General features: G+C 30.1%; 5 protein-coding genes across 5 annotated transcripts; 2 read left to right on the top strand and 3 right to left on the bottom strand.

Annotated features, from left to right (window-relative positions):
- Positions 1-1908: 1908 nt before the first annotated feature.
- On the top strand, positions 1909-3939 carry OCT59_001929 (uncharacterized protein). Its single transcript, XM_025316083.2, has one exon. It carries the CDS (start codon positions 2116-2118, stop codon positions 3613-3615), a length of 1500 nt encoding a protein of 499 aa, XP_025181471.1. The 5' UTR covers positions 1909-2115; the 3' UTR covers positions 3616-3939.
- A 77-nt stretch (positions 3940-4016) lies between these two features.
- On the bottom strand, positions 4017-6062 carry OCT59_001930 (uncharacterized protein). Its single transcript, XM_025316082.2, has 10 exons — positions 5892-6062; positions 5701-5825; positions 5579-5609; positions 5485-5501; positions 5352-5403; positions 5180-5279; positions 4983-5087; positions 4507-4896; positions 4365-4433; positions 4017-4291 (listed from the first exon to the last, which is right to left on the bottom strand). Exons 1-10 carry the CDS (start codon positions 5998-6000, stop codon positions 4210-4212), a joined length of 1080 nt encoding a protein of 359 aa, XP_025181470.1. The 5' UTR covers positions 6001-6062; the 3' UTR covers positions 4017-4209.
- An 84-nt stretch (positions 6063-6146) lies between these two features.
- OCT59_001931 (uncharacterized protein) lies at positions 6147-9427 on the top strand (the record flags this gene model as incomplete). Its single annotated transcript, XM_066144161.1, has 14 exons — positions 6147-6320; positions 6385-6433; positions 6513-6686; positions 6758-6927; positions 7006-7147; positions 7225-7469; positions 7533-7716; positions 7791-8053; positions 8128-8367; positions 8448-8537; positions 8602-8757; positions 8829-8975; positions 9052-9138; positions 9214-9427. The coding sequence occupies 14 exons, from the start codon at positions 6147-6149 to the stop codon at positions 9331-9333; spliced, it is 2241 nt and encodes a 746-aa protein (XP_065995351.1). The 3' UTR covers positions 9334-9427.
- Positions 9336-15840, bottom strand: OCT59_001932 (uncharacterized protein; the record flags this gene model as incomplete). The annotated part of the gene is made up of 22 exons (XM_025325394.2): positions 9336-9610; positions 9683-9812; positions 9892-10071; positions 10142-10289; positions 10361-10507; positions 10583-10735; positions 10820-10961; positions 11028-11106; positions 11184-11382; positions 11456-11938; positions 12010-12183; positions 12249-12617; positions 12691-12869; positions 12955-13096; positions 13156-13341; positions 13409-13498; positions 13568-14267; positions 14373-14522; positions 14617-14774; positions 14837-14917; positions 14991-15170; positions 15622-15840. 22 exons carry the CDS (start codon positions 15838-15840, stop codon positions 9424-9426), a joined length of 4476 nt encoding a protein of 1491 aa, XP_025181467.1. The 3' UTR covers positions 9336-9423.
- Positions 15841-16418: 578 nt separating this feature from the next.
- Positions 16419-19381, bottom strand: OCT59_001933 (uncharacterized protein). The gene is made up of 6 exons (XM_025316080.2): positions 19310-19381; positions 19072-19226; positions 18424-18986; positions 17090-18313; positions 16515-17020; positions 16419-16423 (listed from the first exon to the last, which is right to left on the bottom strand). Exons 1-5 carry the CDS (start codon positions 19340-19342, stop codon positions 16635-16637), a joined length of 2361 nt encoding a protein of 786 aa, XP_025181466.1. The 5' UTR covers positions 19343-19381; the 3' UTR covers positions 16419-16423; positions 16515-16634.
- Positions 19382-23461: the final 4080 nt, after the last annotated feature.

Raw genomic sequence — 23461 nt, forward strand, 5'->3', positions numbered from 1 at the left:
GTCAAAATATATCTTTATTTGATTCCAACTATTTTTTGTCAAAAATTCTTTGTAAAGCCAAATAATATAAACGTACTATACTTATTTTCATTTTATAAGAAGGTTTCAAGTGTTTATAACTTCTGGATTCCACCTCCAATAGCCAGATTCCTTTGTAATACGTTTAAACAAGACCTGAAGAATCAATTTTTTTTATCGTCCTTCACTATTAAATTTTTTGTAGCACAATTAAAATAAATTAGTACAGCTATCACATGTGCGATACATATGATATTCAGCCAATAAAATACATATCTATATACAAACAATTATGTCAGTATTACGTCATTTAAAAATTACTAGAAAATGTGAATTTTAGTTATTTATTATGACGCTGTAACAAATAATTTATTAAATAAAAAACTAAAAACAATACATATGCCGATCATCATGCGATTATTCAAAAATTGTGATTATTGAAATTGGAAAGCCTCTTTATGTTGGATTCTATATGATGCCAATAATATTAAATCTCAAAATGATAAGTTATATATTTCCAAAATACCTAGTATTATTGAAATGTATGAAAATTATTTTACTAAACATCCAACTCTATTTTTATTTAAAGCCATGCAATATTAATAAAGGTAAATATTAAAAATTAGTTTTTTTTTTGCAAATTTAATATCAAAATTTTTATTATTTTTTATTTCATACTTTACAGTTGAATTTAATGGACAATGATATCATAAGTAACATGTATCTGAAAAAGAAATTAAATTCTTTATGAAAAAAATTGTTACTTTAATCAGAATTAATGTGAATGATCATAAAATTAGTAATCATTCAGGTCAGAAAATGCTAGTACAAATATTAAAGTAACAAGAATTTTCAAATTTTAAATGTAAAGCAAGTATATGATATAAGTCTAAGTAAGAACTTGTTAGATATAAGTATTTAGAAACTGAAATTTAATGAAATAATGCTGTTGAAGCATTTGGTTTTAATAAAAATAATATTCAATCAGATAAGAATTTGAAATTTTAATCATTAATTCTAAAATTTTATTCCATTTTTTGATAATTAATTTAACAAAATTGAACTTTTTCTAAATAATCATAAAGTTATTAATTTGACAAACAGTAATATTGAAGTTACAAGAAGGTCATTAAAAGATTTAAATGAAAAAATAAAAGTCTAAATTTGGAAGAATTAGTTTCAAAATTAACAGCTGATAAAGTTTTTATCAATTCTGTTGTTATTTCAATAATAATCCTAATAGCCATAATTAATAATTATAATACATGTATTGTTTATAGCTTAAATAAAGTTTATTGTAATTATTAAACTTACACATAAAAATAATTAAATTACAAATCATCAACATCATACAGTGAAGCATGATAATAGTTATTATTATATAATGATATTTATAGAATTCATTCTTTTTATTCTTTTTTTAAAGTAAAATTTCAGAAATATATTTAATACTTTTTCTTTTTACTTATTAATTTAAATTATTATTGCAAAATAGCTGAAAGATAATACAAATAAAATATTAATAAAATAAAATAAAATAAATGTTCTATTATGGATTTTTAGAATTCTTTTAGTTTGCATTTTATATATGAAGTTGAAAGAGTTGAAAGATAAATATTAAGTTGTAAGTTTAGTTAGTTTACTAATGATTTAAACTTCTTTTTTGATTAATATTTCCTTCATTACTAGTTTTCTTTCAATTTTGGTTATATAGGGATTTTTTTCTTTTTTTCTAAATTATTGCATGATCTTTAATCATAATAATGTTAGAAAATGGTAGAATACACCCGTTTTTGGAGGCTCAGATATATTATGACAAAAAATATATAAATTATTTTAAAACGCGTTAATTATCTATGATATAATGATAATTCAAAATTCAAGTAGATTATGTTGAATTCTGGCTAGAATTAAAATTTACACTAGATACAATAGTATATTGTTTATGGTAACACACGAGGAAGACATCAGGGAACGTCACCTTGAGAGAAGTTTAAAAGGACCTTGGCTGCGCCTCGGTCTCAGAAATCCACCAATTTTTAGCACCATTATTAGTTTGGAAGAAGAGGACATAGATCACTGTATTTAATATTAAGAATGACACAAAGATTTTCAGCTTCACCCTCTCCAAGGCCTGGAACACCAACACACCGTTCAGGTACACCTGGTACTACAGCTTTAGAAATAGTAGTTGGTTGTAAAGTTTTTGTAGAGGTAAAAAAAGAAAAGAAAGAAGAAACCCGAGAGTTTCGTAAAGCGGAAATTTTATCCGTTCGTACGCATAACGATAAGCCAGAATATTATGTACATTTTGTTGAATTCAATAAGAGGTTGGATGAATGGGTTGGCCTTGAAAGAATTGATATAACAAAAGATATTGAAAGACCCGCTAAGAAAAGGAATGGAAAAGGAGGTAATCAATTTAGAGATTCTGATACATCGTCTAGAGTTGGTTCACCACTTAGAGAAGTTACTGGTAGAGGTGGTGGTGGAGTAGGCACAACAGTTGGACAAAAAAGAAAAATTTCAGCAATAGAAGATATTCCGACTCCTAATGCTAAAGCAACAACACCATCAACACCTTTAGTTGAAGCTACAGGTGAAGACTATGAAGATGGGGGTACACCGGGTAATGGAACACCTTTAGGACCTTTAGCGGCTACATTTTCTAAAGAACAAGAAATTGAAAGGCTTCGTACATCGGGATCAATGACACAATCACATTCAGAAATCTCTAGAGTAAAGAATTTAGAAAGAATTCATTTCGGAGAATATGATGTTGATACATGGTATTTTTCACCTTATCCACAAGAATATAGTGATGCGGCAGTTGTTTATATATGTGAATTTTGTTTGTTTCATTATATTAGTGAAAGACAATTAAGAAGACATTTACAAAAATGTACAGTTAGACATCCACCAGGGAATGAAATTTATAGGTGTGATGACATTTCATTTTTTGAAATTGATGGTAATAAACAAAAAACTTATTGTAGAAATCTTTGTTTATTATCAAAACTATTTCTTGATCATAAGACGCTTTATTATGACGTGGATCCATTTTTGTTTTATATTATGTGTCAACAAGATGAATTTGGATGTCATATGATTGGTTATTTTTCAAAGGAAAAGGAAAGTACTGAAGGATATAATCTCGCTTGTATTCTTACTTTACCACAACATCAAAGAAAAGGATTCGGTAGATTATTAATAGCTTTTTCTTACGAACTTTCTAAAAAAGAAGGAAAAGTCGGATCTCCTGAAAAACCTCTTTCTGATCTTGGTTTGTTATCTTATAGAAGTTATTGGACTGAAGTTATTGTTGAATTATTACTGGAAACGAAAGAACTTAATGAAGATATTACTATTGAAGATATTTCTGCTAGAACTAGTATTGCTACTACCGATATTCTTCAAACTCTTCAATCATTGTGTGCTATTAAACCCTATAAAGGTCAACAAATTCTTTGCTTAAGTGATGGTGTTATTGCTTCTTATCACAAAACAAAAGAAAAACATAAGAATAGAAGAATTGATGAAAGTTTTCTTAAATGGACTCCTCCTCATTTCACTTCTAATCAATTACGCTATATTTAAATGGCGGAAAGAGTGCAAGATATGAAAGCTTGAAATTCTCTTTACAGCTTTTCCGCTTAATGTACTATTTTATTAGTTCCTCTTTCTTTGAATCGTATATTAATAGATTTGTTTTATTTATTAAGTCATTTGGTTTATTTAGAATTATTATAAGAATTATAAGAATTATGAATTTGAGAGTGTACAATTATCTATTATTATAAATCAACGTTTTTAACTACTTGTTATAAATTTAGAAGACGCAATGTAAATAGTAATAGCCTTCATTCTTTATCTGAAAAATTTTCGTAATTACAATTATTTAAAATAAAAGTATTAAATGATAATAATCGAAATTCATTCTTTTTACGCTAACATATTTGTACACGTATTCATGATTGTATGTATGTATGAAAGATTGTGACAATTTAAAAGGAATTAAGGTTTCGTTTTTATATTTTTATTTTTAAATCTTTGGTATACTTTTTATGGTATTGTAATGTAAAAGTTAAATAAAATGAATTGAATGTAAATGTAAATACTAATTGAGTCTGGGAAAGGGAGAATGAATGTATGTCATTATTAATATATATATTTTTATATATATTTGAATTTCTATTGTGTTCTTCCGTTAGCTTCATTATTACCAGAATTACCGCCACCAGCATCTCCTTGATTAGCAGAAAACTGACGCGCCCTATTGTAAATATGTAAAATTTAAGTTGATAATATATAATAATATATAATATTAAAAGAAACCAAATACATACAAGTTCACTAGTTCGGGGTTGTTCATCATCTCTTCAAGATTTCCTCCTCCTCGCATCATATTTTGCGCCCTAAAGAAGTACGAAATAATCTCATTAATTGTTATAAAACATTCAGTTTAAACAACAAAAATTCTTTAATTACATTTCAGTGACGTTTGGATTGTTCATAATATCATTGAGCGCTCCAGATTGCATCATTTGGGTAGCCATATTCATCAATGCTGGATTGCTCATTAAAGATGCAATATCAAACCCACCACCACCGCCGCCACCACCACCACCACCGCCACCACCACCAAGAAGGCTGGCGAGATTTCCAAGACCACCTAATCCACTACCACCACCTCCTCCTCGAGTCCCTCCATCATGTGAAGCTCCTCGTGAAGGTCCTTGATCTGCCCTAATCTCACTTGCTTTTTGTTCAGCGGTTGCAAGTGCTGATTTCATTGTGGCATTGTCAGGATCAAGAGAAAGTCCTTTCTCATATGCTTCGACTGCATCTTTATATTTGCCTATACAGAAATAAGCATGCCTTTTAAATAACAACCCATTTTAATGTTAGATACTTAAGTGTCTTAATAGGAATAAAATTATCTGTAATGATGACCATTAATTTACCCAAGTCTGCTGTACGATTTGCTATAAGAAGGATCAATTTGTGATGATTTAATAGCATCTTCGATTGCCTTCTCATGTTGACCTAATTGACTGTGCGCAGCAGCTCTATATCCAGTATTCGTATAATTAAATAGGAAATTAATAAAATTCGATTTCTGAAATTGATAAATCAACTTGCAATTTAAGATGTTGAATACCTATTCGCATAATACACGGCGTTATCTCCATTAATTGCAATAGCTTCACCATATAATTGAATTGCTGTTTTGTAATCTTTTTCAGCAACTTTGCGGTTGCCTATAAATAAATAAATTAATTTATATTATACGGTTCAACATAAGGTAACAATCTTCCAAAATCACAACTTACCTGCTGATTTCAATTCTTCTGCCTTTTGTTTTTGTTCCTCAGTAAGTCCTAACTGAGTAATAAATAAGTAATATTAAAACAATTAACATAAAAGATAATCAATTGAATAATTTAATAATTTAATTAATCTTACCTTAGTTTCCGCGACAACTATAATTTAATCATTAAGAAAAGATAATTATTAGAAAATTCAAAAGATAACAAGAAAGGATTCGATAAATTCATACCAGCTTGAGGGGGTGCCGATTTTGTTACAGGCTGTAATATTCAATCCATCGTGAAAATTAATAATCAATCATAAAAAGAAAAAAAAAATTATTTAAAATATAAAACTATTAAAATATTGGACCTTTATCTTCTCTTGAGCTTTAACTGCAACTTCAAAAATTGTCAACAAAGGTGCTTTTGTAGAGTATGCAGCTTTTTGTTCAGGATCTTCAACATTCACGCCAAAAGCTTCTCCAATGCATTGTACTGTATAATAAAAAGTTAGGTCTAGAAGAGTATTGAAATAAACGCGAAAAACTATTGAAATCGAACCTGCTACTTCGACACCTTCCGTGTCTTCTTCTTTAATAGTTCCATCCTTAATTGATTGTTGCAAAAACTGCAAAATTGAGAATACAAGACGTTTTTTTATGTCGGACATTATTGCAATTGTTTCTAAACAAAAAACTCTATTATTAGAACTATTAGAACTTCGAAAATGCCTGTGCCGCAGTAGATTAGAAATTAGACCAATAAAAATTTAATTTTAGATTGTCCAATCAAATTTGGAAATTTTCATTCTCGAAGATGACTTCAATAAAACTCTCAGTACAAGAAACCTCTTCTAATAATAATGCGCGTTTTAGCAGGAGAATTTATTTAAATGTAGAAACTATGCGAGAGCATAAGTTATGTACTGGTGATCATGTTATTATTAGAAAGGAAATTGGTGGAATGGAATGTCAGAACGCGTTCCTTGAGGTATAAAATGAAGAATTATATTTAATAATCAAATTATATATTTATATGAAATTCATTTTAAAAGATGGTCAGTGTGGGTATCGTATGGCCGTCGTTTACTATTAAAAATAATCGTATGTTTCCTTATTATTATTTGTTCTAAATGTGGTCTCGTTTTTTTATGATGTACTTAGTTTCTTTAAATATTTTAAGAGATCCAATTAAATAAATTGCAACGCGAAAATGCCAACCTTGAAATTGGGGGTATCGCAATTTTATCGCGTATAAAATGCGTTAATATAGGTGCGTCTAAAATTGTACTAAACCCGGGAAGTGCCAATTTTCCCATCGATCAAACGTTTAATATTTATATGAAGGAAATATTAAGTAAGTTTGGTCTTTATTGTTTAATATTATACTCGTATATATAATTAAATTAAAAAAAGTTTAATATATAGTGGACATTAAGTATTTAATGAAAGGTAATCATATAGAATTTCAGTATCATGGGATAACAAGAAGTTTTCGTGTGGAAGAAATAAGATCTATGAAAGATGAGAAAGCTATTAGTGATGATTTCTCAGAAATCGAGTTATACCCAATTAGCCGAGACACATCTGTTGTAATTGTACGTGTATTTTCATTAGGGAAATTAAATTAAAGGTTTAACAATTTTCAGATAGTAATTTAAGTTTGTAAATGAAAGAATGTTACTAAAGGTAGAAATATAAATGACGAATCTCTTGAAATCGGTTATGATTCAATTGGTGGATTATCAGAAGAAATTAAGATAATTCGCGAGATTGTAGAAAATTCTTTAAAAAATCCAGAGCTATTTATACAATTTGGTAATTTCATCCAAAAAGCTCACAATTATTAAAACATTCTATTAATAATCATGCTAATGTAACAAAATATATATTAGGATTACAACCACCTAAGGGAATTCTTTTATATGGACCTCCAGGTACCGGAAAAACATTAATTGCGCGTGCAGTCGCGTCGGAAACTGGATCAAATGTAATTTGCGTGAATGGTCCAGAAATTTTAAGTAAATTTTATGGAGAAACAGAAACAAAATTAAGAGATATATTTGAACAAGCTGCTGAAAATGCACCTTCAATCATTTTTATTGATGAAATTGATGCGTTATGTCCTAAACGTGATGAGGTATAATTATTTTCTAAATCAAATGTTCTAATTTGATTTACAAAAATTTATTTATTATAAAAGGCAGGAAATGAATTAGGAAAACGTATTGTAGCGACACTTCTCACTCTAATGAATGGAATCACTAATAAAAAAACTCATGGAGTACACCATGATCGCATTATAATTATTGGAGCAACAAACCGTCCAAACGCTTTAGACCAAGCATTAAGAAGACCAGGAAGATTTGATCGTGAAATCGAAATTGGTAATATTATTAATGTTAGTTGTTATTAATTAATTTGTTATTTTTTTTTATATATATATTTCTCTGAATTTAAGGGATTCCAAATTCCACTTCGCGACATTCTATCTTATCAACTTTATTGGAAAAGATTCCAAATACTCTTACATCCGAAGAAATCAACGCATTAGCATCAAAATCCCATGGCTATGTTGGCGCTGATCTGGCCGCTACCTGTCGCGAAGCCGGACTAAAAGTCATTAAAAGGTGTATAAAAGAAAATAAACGAGACTTTGTAAAGATTAATATACAAGATATGGAAGCTGCCATGGCTGAAATCCGACCAAGTGCTATGCGTGAGGTGAGTACATTTGTCAATTTGTGCGACATTCTTTAGCTTCACTGATTGATTCTAAAGAATTTGACACCGTATAGATTCTTTTGGAAGTTCCCAAAGTTTATTGGTCAGATATAGGTGGTCAAAAAGAGATCAAACAAAAATTAAAGGAATCAATAGAATGGCCATTACAGCACCCCGAGGCCTTTCTAAGATTAGGTATAAGACCTCCAAAAGGTATATTGTTATATGGACCCCCCGGTTGTAGTAAAACTCTTATGGCTAAAGCTTTGGCAACCGAAGCTGGTTTGAATTTTATTGCCGTGAAAGGTCCTGAGGTAAAGTATCTATAAGAATTTAGATTAAGAATTTTATTGAGTTTTTTTTTTTAACCAAGCTAAATTTATTTAATTAATAGCTTTTTAGCAAATGGGTTGGCGAATCAGAGAAAGCCGTTCGTGAAATATTTCGCAAAGCACGTGCAGCTTCTCCTTCAATCATATTTTTTGTAAGAGTTGTGGTTTAATAATTTCATTGATAAACACAAAAGACTAAAGTTGATGTCATTAAAGGACGAAATTGATGCTCTTACTGTCAAACGTGGTGTAGGAGAAGGTGGTACTTCAGTTGCAGATCGGGTTTTATCACAATTATTAAATGAATTAGATGGAATTGAACCATTGGTTAATGTAACTATTGTAGCTGCAACTAATCGTCCAGATATCATTGTAAGCAATCTAAGATATTCATAACAGGCATTGATATATTATATGAATTAACTTTAGGTTTATCGATTTAGGATAGTGCGTTATTAAGACCTGGTCGCATTGATCGTATATTGTATGTAAGCCCACCGGACTTACAATCTAGGAGAGAAATTTTTAAAATTCAGTTAAAAAAAATGTCACATGCGAAGGGCGTTAATCTTGAGGAATTAGCAACCAAGGTAATGAAATTATAAAAGCTTCGTTTATTTTATTATATTTGTACATTAGTTATTAAACCTTTGTTAACTATTGAAGACCGACGGATATTCTGGTGCCGAAATTGTAGCTATTTGTCAAGAAGCTGCTTTACTTGCTATGGATGAAGATCTTGAGGCTGAAGAAGTATCATCTTTTATGAATACCTTTATTCCTTTTTTTTTGTCAGACATTTCTGGTAATTTTTTAATTGGTATTTAGGTAAGGATGGAACACTTCCTCAAAGCAACCACTTCTTTTACACATCGTATTACACGCGAAATGATTAGATTTTATGATGATTTTCGCAAGAAATTCGACGATCTTCAAAATATAAAATGAATGATAAAAGATACATTTTGTTCATGAACGATTTATTTACGGTAATATCAAAAATGTTAATTTACAATATAATAAATAACATAATGTCACTCAGAAATAGTCGCAAGATCCTTGCACCGCCAATAAATCATCTATAATTCTTTCCACCGTTGTTCCTATATGTTTTGTCATTTCTTTTTGACGATGTATAGCAAGATTTTGGAATTGGAACAAGAGATCACCGTCTAAAATACCTTTGGCTGGATTAATAGCTAATTTCTGCTTCGAATTAAGGAGTCTATTTTTTATGTAAATGAATATCAGATATTTAATTACAAAGTTGACAAATAAATTTAAAAGATAAAGATACCTGAAAGCTTTTGGATTTAGACCCGCAACATGTTGTATTCCCGTCACCATTTTAGAATGTAAAAGCTGCAATCGTTTATACATCCTCTCAGGTATTGGGGTAACAATGCTTATGCTTCCATCAAGGGTTCCTAATAATCAATACACGAATCAAATCAGGAAATAGGATTCTAGATTCATAAATGAACTTAATTTCTTCCATTGATTTACCACACAAACAAAGTAATTTGCTTCCACTAGTATCTTCTTCCAAATATCGAGAACTTCCCTGCTCAATAGGACTATTTCTTACTAATTCTTTTTTTGGCATGCTTAACATCGTTTTCACTTGCGCGCCGACATGAAAATCACCACGACGAATAAGTTTTTGTCCCGAGAAAGACTGAACATCTTAAAAGAGAGAATTTAATGTTAATCTGAACTAATTTGTTAACCAGAAGTCGCAACATTAAACGCTTACTATATGGAGCGTATTGAAATAAATGAATATTTTTATCCATATCTGCTACAGCAATGTATAACATGGGCTCATCGATTAAATAATTTAAACAGCTAACCTCCAGTGAATGATAATCTTTGCCAACTAATATTAATTTTGCTGGTTCCTCCTGTTAAATGAAGATCGTAATTTATAATTTTGGGTATAAAAGGAAAACTGATATTCTTTTTAAGGAATTACCTGAAATCCAAGAAACCAAACACTCTTGTATACATCTCCCAATAGAATATAGTCCTTAACTGAAACTACACTATTACCATAAATTTGAATGTCTATGAACGCCACACTAATTAATCTATCGTTATCTTCAAAAGCACGTATAAATATCTATGTGTTGATTTAGAATAATAAATAAAAAATACGAGTATGGCACTAATGATATTAATGAATTTATATTTTCACCTTCGGTCCAACACATGTTAATAAGTATCCCTTGACGTCGCAAATTGCAGTCACAGAACCTTTTACTTCTTCATGACATAATAACTTGTACTTATGATTTGTTTGTGGATTATCTGGCTCGGGAACAACTTCAATTATTTCGAATACATACACCTGTTATATAATGTGTATATGTATATATAAGTTAAATCCTTTTTCTACTTAAAATATGATAATGTGTCTTTAGGGATTACGTACGTTTCCTCGCATACCTACGTCCTCGCCTCTGAAAAAACCCGTGCCAACAGCAATGAAAGATTTTCGTCCACTAGATGTAGACTTCGTTTGAAGATTTACACATTTAATACAGAGAATTTGTTCATCTTCCATAAAATCATATCTATAAAGATAATTAAAACATATTTAACATAAAAAAGATAAATTGAATAAGACTATATTGACAAACCTGTCAACTGTTTCCCATGTTACTGGAGATATCAATTCTAACGAAAATTTTAGAGTTTCTGGCAATAATTGGTCTCTATCTATAAACAAAGCAGATCTCCAGTCAGTTACCATGGAATTCAACGCATTCAAACGTGTTGTCATTTATTACGCTTACCTTGTTCCGCATCATTAATAGGATCCTCATTTTCATCCCCTAAAATAAATTCAACTGGAATTGAAGTTGCTAACGCGTACACTTGCATTTCTGCGTGATATTCGACTCCATAACCTGTTCGGCGTAATGGAATTTTCTTAACAGGCCACTCCATATCATATCGAAAGTCTGATGGTAACCCTGATAATCTTAAGTTGTTCTATAAAATCATATATGATTTATAATAGTATAAAATATCACATTAATATAGATTCGCATTGATTAATTCTTACCTCATGATTGGCATAAAGAAACCCCCGTTTACAATGCACGTTATGAAATTGAGTAAAACATTTTATTTCACCATCAGCGCTCATAGGATGCAATCTTAAGAAATTGTTATTTGCTACTAACAACCATGCAGGTTTAATACCAGCTATAAATACTCCATTATATCCACTAATATTTGAGAAAGGTATTATTTTCCGTGTTATTTGTCCAAGCCGAAAATTTTGCCTTTCTGATGCATCATTAAACTGGTTCATATCATTGCTATTTTCTTGTTGAGTAGATCTCTTAGAAACAGGTTTATCATGTATATCACTATAGATTGTATCGCGTGATATGTATTCTTGCGAAACTCGTGAAAATCGTATAGCAAGACGCCCAGATAATTCGGCTTGTGATTGTGATTTTTGATAAGGATCAAACACATCACTGCCAGGAATGTATTGATAGGCTTTATATATAATAATGTCACCAACACTAGTACGCGCCTATGAATAAAAGTACATTTAATTGAATATAAGAATGAAAGATAATTTAATTTATATTATAATACAATTACAATTAAATATGGCTCCTTTGATCTCTTTCCAAAATTTATCAATAAAATTTCTTTTATTTCAGATTTTTGTGTAGAATTTAAATTCTGTCGGGAAGCAAAATCGAAAAGAACTGCTGGAGACAAATCAAAATGCGGGAAGAGGAAAACTTCGTCAAAGTCAGGAAGCTTAAATATCTGAATGAATAATTATTAAAAATTAGTAGATTATTATGATATTGACAAAAATAATTAATATGTACCTCTAAAGAACCATCCTGTTTAAATAATGTACACCAATAAGTTGCTTCTTCTAATTTTTCGACTTTACCACTGACATTTTCTTCATTTACTTCGTCTAAAACACGTGGTGATTCATTTGATTTAACTTCTGTATCTATTTCCATTTTATTTTCAGGATTTGCATCAATGTTCTCATTTAGATTCTGAGTTTGAAAACCTTTACACAAATCATCAAATTCATCATCATCTAAGTTCATGGGTGAAAGGTGAACAGACATTTTTCTTTTTTTATCAGACTTTAAAAAAGAAAATTTTGGAGTTGCATCTTTAACGAGAGAAAAAAGTTCTGTATCATCTCGATATATACAACATGAAACTGTTGGAATAACCTATTAAATCGATTTGTAATTAAAGTAATTTTACTAAAAATATACTATTATATAAATATAAATAATCTCCTACGTTAATTCTCTCGGGTCGTGAATGAAATTCAATGATTTTTGTTTTTTCATTAACTTTCATCAACGAAATATCCCCATTATCGAATAACAGCAACACAAATGGATCTACAATATGTGCAAATACAATCAAGCCCTTTTCAAATGGTTCATCGATTGGAATTAATTGTGTAAGTTTTCCTTCTATAGATATGAAATAAAACATTATGTGAAAGAATTCATAATAACCTAAGTTCATGGGAAAAAAAAAGAATTCCGACATTCTCACCATTATCTAAGAGACGAAGACCATGATCATACACTTGTAAAATGCGTGTCCCATTCAACAAACTTCCAACAGTTATTGTTGGACCATCAGTATAAAAATCGGTTTGTTGAAGTTCTTGCAATTCTTCACCACAACCCAAAACCTATTTACTGAGAATTAGATTGATTGTGCAAAATATTCGAGTTCATCATAGTACATTACCATTGTTTTGTCTTTTTTAGAAATAAAAAGATATTTATCGAAAATATCTCCATCGTTAGAGTCAATTTTTGACCCCGGACTTTCCATAGGAATTCCCGCAAACATTGAATCTCGACAAGAAACTGTCCATATATTTGTACAATCCTCCATTGGAAAGGAATTATTCACTATGGGGTTTATATTTCGCTAAATATAATTAATCTGTTAATATATTAAGAATTAAAATTTGTCGAAAATTTAGTTGATTTCTTACATGAAATATACACAGTGAAGATTCATCACTATACCCAGAGCAAGTAACTATTTCTAGATTTTTTTGTATTATATGTAATTGTGACTCTTCCTGCATTCAAAGGGAATATAAACGTCACAACAAATTAATTAAAACATTCCATCACAAATAGTATCTTACTTCTGGAAAAGCCAATTCACCAAATGCCATATCCACAATAGGACCAACATTGACAAGAGTATCACAAATTATAAACTCGTAGTCTGACATCTTAAGAGGAGTATTTGATCTGTTACCAACACCTCCGTTATCTGCAGGATGACTAACACTGTTTGTTGCGCCATTCGATTTTTGTTTTTCTTGATCCTTTTTTGAAGTATAATATTTTATTAAATGGGAATCTCCTAATCTCGAACCCAAAATGAAATACCCCTTCGAAAATTTACAAGCGCATGATGGCAATGTATTATTGCCCGCTTCTTCTAATCGAATTCCTGTTACTGTTTCTTCATTTTCTACTAATTTAATTACGTATAAGTTGCCATCGCTTAAAGAAAGCAATATATCCTTATTATCCAAAGTAACATGATAAGATCCCTCTAAAGCAAGTCCAAGATTTTCATATGTTTTATCTAATGGAAATCTTGTTGTTGACGATGCATAAGTATTTACAGCTATTCCGACTCCTAATGAGCTATCATCAATATAAATTATAGCATCAGCAGCAATTATAATAACACCCATAGAGTCTGGGACAGGAATTAACTTTAAGCAAGTTTGTGGTAAAGCGTCTCGTGTAAATACGACAGGATATTTTTGTTTAGAAATGTCTAATGTCACTGTAATAACAGAACATGTATCTTTTATAGAATTCGATTTTCTATTTATTTTGGAATTGTAAATGTCAAAATTACAAATATATAAGTTCACGTTTTCTAATTAATCGATAAATGAAAAGTGAAAATTAAATTTAATAATATTTTACCCTGGCCATGTTTGATATGATTCAAAAAGTATCGCCAAAGTGGGTTCGTGGCAACCATATAAAAATTCCATGTCAATAACGTTCTTAATTTTAATCTGCGAATCGATAGACGTTACATCAAAAACAATACTTTGCAAATAGGGAAAATTGCTAACCAAATGATATACAGTAATAATTTATTAATTGTCTTGTTACTCGTTCATTAACCAAAACGCTTTCATGCTTAATAAAGAGAATATATTACCTAGCAATTTTAGCAATTTCTTCTTCGGATAAATTTGCGGTATCTTCTTGTCGAAACGGAAGAATGGCCAATTTATTACCATAAAAGTTCAAAACCGCACATCTGTTGGAAGGATCAACTTTCAAATCAGTTGGACAAGTATTCGATAGAAATTCGGTCTAAAGAGGATTAAAATTATTAGCATTTTCTAAATATATAAATCAAAATAACTAATAAATACCTTAAATTCCTCACGTTCATAATAATGAATTGAAACCGTAACAATACTATTTGTCGCTAATGACCACTCCAGAAGGGAAATCTATTAAACGTTGTGATAAACATTTATTGATGTTATTTACTAGTATTTATTTAAGGCTTATTATTTGACAAACCTTTGCATCCTTGAAACTTAACAAAAGGCTATCCATGTCATTAATGCCCGAAGACGTCGTTCGCACAACTCCCATAGAGGCTATGTTACCAAAAAGTTTATATTGTGCGACAAGTTCAAGATGAGCAGTCTTTGATGAAGATGAGTTTGCAGCCGGTTTGAGTGTTGGAAAAAGGAAATTCTACAGTGTCATTTTTGATTATGTTTTTAATTATAACGGTGTTGAAGAAGTAAAATCGGGAATATGTATAAGATCACAAAAAATTTGGACGAAATTTTGTATAAAAATGATTATTATTTTTTTATTGTTTATTTTTTTTTTGCTTTTGGAATTTTATATACACTTAATTAGCTGAATTACTATTTCATCATCCTCACTAGAATACTATTATATAAAATCCTCTATAAAATAACATTATACTTCTACTATTAAAGTAAATACTAAAGCTCATTAATGATCTATAGACATATCTCGCGATTCGAAACCTTATTGAGCTTTTATTGAGTAACTAATTTATTTTAAAAATACTTCTAACCAATCGAAAACAAGAACCTCGATTTTTCAAAGCTTACTCTTGACCTAAAATCACCAACATATATTTTCTAAACCCACTTATTCGACATAAGCTTACCTGATCATCATCTTTACCAAGTTCTTGAGTTAAATTACTATCATCTTCTCCGGGATTCTCTTCTGTGATAAGTTCATCTTCAATAAATTTGTAAATTTGTAAAAAAGACGTACGGGCAACTATTACGTTGACATCACTGGGTGAGGTGAAAGCGGCGCAAGCTATATTGTCAACCACTGTTGGAGGAAAAACCTCCTTGTAAAGAGGATAAATCGACATGACCGTACGAATCAATTGAATCAAAATATCGTACGAAAGTCGAATTTTATAATTTTATTGATAAAGTAAATTACGTCACTCCATTATTTTACATCACATGATTGTACAGTATACGCAATATAATTCTTCGATCACGTGATCTGTTTTATTTATCACATCGTCACACCCTGTCCGAGTTTCACTGTTTATATTTATCTGAGGGACTTAGATTTTTCAAGTAGATGAAATTCTATTTGTCACGTTTTATTCATCACATCCTAAATTCTTCGATCACGTGTCAGTGCATAACGCCGGCCGAGTTCGAAGAATTTTCTGGGTGCCGTTGGGGTAGTTAGTATACGCATTCCTCAGGGCCGGAATTATGATAATGTCAGTCAACGTCGGCAATAGCTTCTACCAGCCATTATCTAAAAAAGCATAAATTCTTTTTTGTCATTATATCGCTGTAATATTTTGGTGTCACCTAATCTATATATGCAGCTAATACTACTCCTAACTATTAACCACTATAAAGACAAATATACCGAAGCGGTAGTGGTGGTGGTAATGGAGAGCTCTCGGATATTGATACTGGTGGTGAATAGTGGTTACGCCTTACCTTTTGTTTTTTGTATGAATTTTATCATGGATAATTTGATGTTAATTTACAAAATAATTTCTTCACAATATTGAATAAAATCAAATATATATATTTTTTTTATTAACAACTAAACAAACATATTATCTTATCATATTATACAAAATTGCAATTATTGCTTTTTCGAAATACACATTTTTTTACTTTTAATTTTTTTTTAATTTTGATGTTTTTCAGCCATGCGATTCAAAGCCGATCCTGCTTTAAACCATTCGATTTGATTTTCATTAAATGTATGTTTAACAGTAATATCTACCGTTTCTCCAGTTTTCTTATGAACTCTAAGCGTTAAAGGTTTACCGGGAGCAAAAGTAGTAAGACCAACAATGGATACTTTATCTAATGGGTCGATCTTATCGTAATCAGATGGGTTGGCGAATGTAAGTGGCAAAAGCCCTTGTTTCTTAAGGTTAGTCTCATGAATACGAGCGAATGATTTTACAATTACTGCTGCGCCTCCCAAATGTCGTACTTCGAGAGCAGCGTGTTCACGCGATGAACCCTCGCCATAATTATCATCACCAATAACAACCCAAGGAGTATCTGTTGACAAAAATTGTTAGAATCATTTTTTTTTTAAAAAAAAAGGGATAAATAAATATTATTAATTACTTTTGGATTTATAATCACGAGCAACGTTAGGAACAGCATCATATTCTCCGGTGAAAATATTTTTGACACTATTAGCAGTGTTATTCTCAGCGTTGATAGCACCGATTAACATGTTATTTGAAATGTTATCTAAATGCCCTCTGAATTTCAACCAAGGACCAGCCATAGAAATGTGGTCAGTGGTACATTTGCCTTTGACTTTAATTAAAATAGGAAATTCTTCAAAATCCTTTCCGTTCCATTTTGAAAATGGTTGCAATAATTGAAGTCGGTTACTTTTTGGATCCACTTCTACCTTAACAGATGAACGATCCGCTGGAGGTTCTTTGTAAGTATCTTGACCAGGGTCATAACCTTTTACGGGTAACTCGTCACCAGTTGGACCCGTAAATTTGAAAGGCTTTCCATTTGCATCTATGAGTGTATCAGTTAGTGGATTGAAACGAAGATCACCTGCGAAAACAAATGCAGTTACAATATCTGGAGATGCTACAAATGCATGAGTGGCAGGATTAGCATCATTACGTCCCGTAAAATTTCTATTATATGATGTAATGATGGAATTCTTTTCGCCTTTTTTAACATCCTGCCGATCCCATTGCCCAATACAAGGACCACAGGCGTTAGCAAGAACAATGCCACCAACATCCTTTAGTACTTTTTCCTGGCCGTCACGTGCAATAGTAGCCCGAATTTGCTCAGATCCAGGTGTAATCGTGAACGTCGATTTTGCTTTTATTCCATGATCAATGGCTTGTTTTGCTAATGAAGCGGCCCGAGACATATCTTCGTATGATGAATTTGTACATGAACCAATTAAACCAACTTTCAATTCCGCTGGCCAGTCATTCTTTACTACCTCATCTTTAAATTTACTTATAGGAGTGGCAAGATCAGGTGTGAATGGACCATTGATATGAGGCTCTAATTCTGATAAATTGATTTCTATAAGTTGATCATACTGCGCACCTTCATCAGCACGCAAGTTATGGGCAAAGGATTCAGAGAAAGATGCAATTTCTTCACGTTTTGTGGCTCGGAGAAAATCAACCATACGTTTATTAGAGGGGAAAAGTGATGTAGTGGCACCAATTTCAGCACCCATGTTGCAGATTGTAGCCATACCAGTGCAAGATAAAGATTCAACACCGGGACCAAAATATTCAACAATAGCACCTGTACCTCCTTTGACTGTCAAAATACCGGCTACTTTAAGAATAACGTCTAAAAGAATATAGAAATAATTTATTGTTTGTTATCACTTTTCTTTGTTGACATGATTTGAAAAAAACATATTGAACGTCGCTTTTAATGCGTTCATATATATTACATACCTTTAGGAGCAGTCCAACCACTTATTGAACCGGTCAATTTAACACCAATCACATTTGGACATTTCAATTCCCATGGAATATTGGCCATGACATCGACAGCATCAGCACCACCAACACCAATGGCAACCATACCCAAACCACCAGCGTTAGGCGTGTGAGAATCAGTGCCAATCATAAGACCACCCGGGAAGGCATAATTCTCCAATATAATTTGATGAATAATTCCAGAACCGGGACGCCAAAAACCAATATTATATTTAGCAGAAGCTGATGCCAAGAAATCATATACCTCTTTATTCAATTTTATTGCACGGTCCAAATCCTTTTCGCCGCCGATTTGAGCTTCAATTAAGTGATCACAGTGTACGGTTGTAGGTACTGCAACCTCTGGCATACCGGCAGACATGAATTGAAGGAGGGCCATTTGTGCTGTAGCGTCTTGACAGGCAACGCGGTCGGGACGTAATCTGAGGTATGATACACCACGTTTTATATCTTGTCCATGAGGATCATCCAAATGACTATATAGAATTTTTTCGGATAGTGTCAATGGCCTGTCAAGCCTAAAAAAAGATTATAGAAGAAAAAGATTGTTGGTTATAATTATATTGTGAAATTTGTTAATAAACAATGAGAAAATAATTTTACCTTTTTTTAACTGTAGTCAAATTATCTTGAATCCTTTTATAATTAATATATTTATCTTTTTCAAAATTGGATATTGGTATTTTTTTATTCAAAATGTCTCCTGCGAGAACTTGAGCATAATTACGAACAGGAAACTTTTTCGACAAATGCGCATTCTACGATTATTATTCAATTGTTAACACTTATAAAGTGTGTAGAAGAAATCAAAGTTAACTAGTATAAGTATAAATATACATACTTTTAAAAAACTCGATAACTGACGAGCGATCATGTTGTTGTTTCGTCGTTTCCCAAAGGAAAAAGACGGTCCAGATTGTCCTTTTTACCCTTTTTTTTTTAGATATTTCAAATCAGGTTAAACAGATAATCTCCGTTGATAAGATTTGTAAATTATTACGTAGAAGTTATGCACTTGCACGTAACGTTAACTCCGGCCAGTGAATAACTTCTTTTCATTTTTTACTACTTATCTGTTATATTAGCATTACCATTTTTGGAAATTGATCAAAAAATGATAGTATAGGGCGTCCTTATCTTACAGGGGGGGTGTACAATCTTAACGTACTGGCGGCCCGAGTTTAGGAGTTATGCACGTGCACGTGCGTTAATTCCGGCCAGTTCCGTACGTTAATATCGTACACATTAGAACTTTATCACGTGACATTATGCTGAAGTCAAATCACGTAATATTTTTTCTTATACCAGATAGTTCCCTTTGTTTATTAAACATATAGCTATAATTGTATTAGACATAGATAACTACTCTTTAAAATAAAATAAATAAATAAAATACAATTATTTTTTTTTTAAAAAAAAAATTTTTTCACATATAGTAGAAGTAGAATTAATATTATACATGCTGCCCAAATTATTTTGGGATGCCATAATTATAATTTGGGATGTCATAATTCATTCGGTTTATATATAATTTACTATATAAAGTGCCAAAATAATTTGGGATGCCATAATTGAATTTGGGATTTTACTTATAATTACGGCAGTCCAAAATAATTTGGGTGGCATGTATAATTAACATGATTTAAAATTATTATGATTTGATAAATTTTTTATAAACTAAAATTAAAGTGAACTTGAAAATCATTAAATAAGTGTATTTTGGCCTGCTCTGCAAATTTACTTAAGGAGAAAAAGTGGATTTTAAACAATGTTTTTGACTTTACATATGAGCAAACAAATTTTGCTGATTATACCCAAAAAAGGATAGATCAATTTTAATGAAATTGAAAAAGTTGAATAAATCGAAAATGGTATTCTAAACTTCATTTTGTGACAGTATTAAAATTTACTAATGAATTTAGCATTTCAAAAATTGATTTTTTTTAATCTGAATAAATCTGATTTGACAAATTAATCAGATTTTAACTATTTTATGATTCTGTTGCAAAGTAACAACCAATAATATATAATAGTATATATCTATAAATAGTATATATTCTAATATTATTAAAAGAAATATATAGTCATATGATTTATAATATACATGAAGTTGAAATTAAAAGTCAAAAATCAAAATATTTCAGTTTTAGAGATCTAAAGTTAAAATTAAGGTCAAAATTGGCTAAAATTGATGCAAATATAACATAGTGCCTTTATTTTTATTAATTTTATTTAAACATTTATAATAAAAGAAAATATAATACAAGAAATAAAAATAAAAATAAAATTAACTAAAAATAATTAAAGCTATATAGTTTCCTAAAAAGTTGTTAAAGTAAAGTAAAAATCAAAAGATAATTATTAGTATATTAACACTTCTCAAATCATCTCCTGTAATATATTTCAAATACAGTAAATGTAATTATGCTAATTAAATAACGAATTGTACATTCATTATTAAAATCAATATCCAATAGAAATTGTTATTATTTAATAATACTACTAATCGCAATTCAACTCTAAAATCTGCAATATTGCGGAATTTGAAAATCATTTGCAGACCCATCCTTACATGCACGTGTAGAATATAGAGGGTGTGCACTTAGCTCTAAATCCCTAACTTAGGACCAAGCTATGGTGTGCATATAGGGAGAGAATGCACTTATAGAGGATGCACTTATGGAGATGTGACTGTATAGTGTATATGATATATAGCATTAAATATTGCAATATAGATTATAATATTTTATTAATTGTTAATAGAAATATCTTAATTAAACTATTAATAATAAAGAATAAAAAAATTATATGATAAATAAAAAAATAATTAATACATATAACTATACATGGCTTGGTAATTTTCTATTTTCATATAAATACGTAATTTGTAATCCTGGTAATTAATTACCAGATTTTTTGAAAAATACGTAAATATGTAATTTGTAATCCTGGTAATTAATTACCAGATTTTTTGAAAAATACGTAAATACGTAATTATTTATATCATACGTAATTAGCGTAAATATTATTGGCTGATTATGGGTTATGTGCTTTTTTTATACAAAGTCATATCAGCATTTTATTGGGTTTGCATTTTTATATATATAAATGCTGGAACCATCAGGACCCTGGATATCTCCAAAACAGGTCATAAGTCACACTTTCGGCAGATTGGCCCATTTTTCAGGGGTTCAAAAAATCGTTTTTTGTAAATATCTCGGCATCCAGTGGTCCAATTTTGATGAACATTTTTTTAAATTGTAGAGCTAAATGAGGGCTACAAAATAAAAAAAAGTTCATTAAAATTGAATTACTGGATGCTGAGATATTTACAAAAAACGATTTTTTGAGTTTCAGCAAAAAGGGGTGTTTTTGGCCAAAAGTCCATTATGACCTTTATATTAGATATCCGGGGTCCTGAACCATCTGTTTCGGCATTTTTTTTGCATTTCTATAAGTAAAAATGCCAAAACTATCAGTTTCGGCATTTTTTGCATTTTTATAAGCAAAAACATTAGAACCATCAGTTTCAGCATTTTTTTTTGCATTTCTACAAATAAAAATACCAGAACTATTAGTTCAGCGTTTTTTTGCATTTTTACTAGGAATTATCAGTTTCAGCATTTTTTTCATTTCTACAAGTGAAAATGCCAGAACTATCGGTTTTAGCATTTTTTTTTCATTTCTACAAGTGAAAATGCCAAAACTATCAGTTTTGGCGATTTTCTTTTTATTATTACATGTAAAACACTGAAACTATCAGTTTTGGCAATTTTCTTTTCATTTTTACATGTAAAACTGCTGGAACTATCAGTTTTGGCGATTTTCTTTTCATTTTTACATATAAACTGCTGAATTATCAGTTTTGGCATATTTTACTCGCATTTTCACATATCATGTAATTAATTACTAATAGTATTTATGGTAATTATGTTAAACGTAATTATTTACGGGTACGTTTGACTAATTACAAAGACATTAATAATTACGATTAATGTAATTATTTACATTATACATAATTAATTATGAATTATGTAATTATTTACGTATTTTGAATTACGAATTACATTTTTGGCTGATGATTTACCAGGCCATATATACATATAACTGTAACGTTGAACACCAGTAGTGTAATTTATAATTTAAATGTATTGAATGGTGATAAGATCACATCTTTAACATTGATAAATTATAGGTTAACCCATGCTAAATAATTTATAAAAAATTAGTATTAATAATAAGCTATCTATCAATAATAAAGACATAATCTTACTACCATTTAATTTATCTCAATGTGATGAATCCAATGAATTTAATTTATATTTATATGATCATTAAATGACAAGTAAATACATATATTAGCATTTTAATTTTTAATGCTTAAAAATTTTTAAAAAATGCAAAATTTAGTATTATTCGCTATTCAGTAATCATATACAAAATGAAATATATTGAATAGTGATAAGAATATGTCTCTAGTATTGATAGATAATTCGCTAATACTAATTTTTTAAAAATCATTTAGTGTGAATTAACTAGAACAGGACCCCAAATAATACTAATATAACTCACAAACGGGTTTGCGTAGAGTTTATATGAAATTACTTTTTAAACCCATAAATTGAGTTTGCGTAGATCGGTCAATTTTGGGATAACTCACATATCACGTTTACGTAGAGTTTATAAATATATTGCATTATATGTTGATCAATTGTATAATATTGATAGTAGTAAATAAAAATTAAGTTACGCAAAACCATTAAGGATGGGTCCGTAATATATTTATGAAATTTGCAATATTACGGATTTTGGTAATTAATTGTATATAGTAACAAAAAGTAATGCATTTCACATTATTTTAATATTTTTTAATAAAAAAAAGTGCGAAATGCACTACTTTAACAAAAAATGTTGAATTTCGCACCATTTTATTAACATTTTAATAGAAAAAAGTGCGAAATGCATAATTTTAATAAATAATTGGTGAGTTTCA

Source organism: Rhizophagus irregularis, chromosome 10, assembly GCF_026210795.1.
Source record: "Rhizophagus irregularis chromosome 10, complete sequence".
In the NCBI taxonomy this organism is placed as follows: Eukaryota; Fungi; Glomeromycota; class Glomeromycetes; order Glomerales; family Glomeraceae; genus Rhizophagus; species Rhizophagus irregularis.

Bases quoted from the DNA above. Each gene is read 5' to 3' on its own strand.
- OCT59_001929 (XM_025316083.2), top strand. From the start codon at position 2,116: ATGACACAAAGATTTTCAGCTTCACCCTCTCCAAGGCCTGGAACACCA.
- OCT59_001930 (XM_025316082.2), bottom strand. From the start codon at position 6,000: ATGTCCGACATAAAAAAACGTCTTGTATTCTCAATTTTGCAGTTTTTG. The intron at 5,280-5,351 runs GTAAGTTGTGAT...ATTTATTTATAG, and splicing joins AGAAGAATTGAAATCAGCAG to GCAACCGCAAAGTTGCTGAA. The intron at 4,292-4,364 runs GTATGTATTTGG...TATTTACAATAG, and splicing joins AACCCCGAACTAGTGAACTT to GGCGCGTCAGTTTTCTGCTA.
- OCT59_001933 (XM_025316080.2), bottom strand. From the start codon at position 19,342: ATGATCGCTCGTCAGTTATCGAGTTTTTTAAAA. The intron at 19,227-19,309 runs GTATGTATATTT...TAATAATCGTAG, and splicing joins AGTTATCGAGTTTTTTAAAA to AATGCGCATTTGTCGAAAAA. The intron at 18,314-18,423 runs GTATGTAATATA...ATATTCTTTTAG, and splicing joins TGGTTGGACTGCTCCTAAAG to ACGTTATTCTTAAAGTAGCC.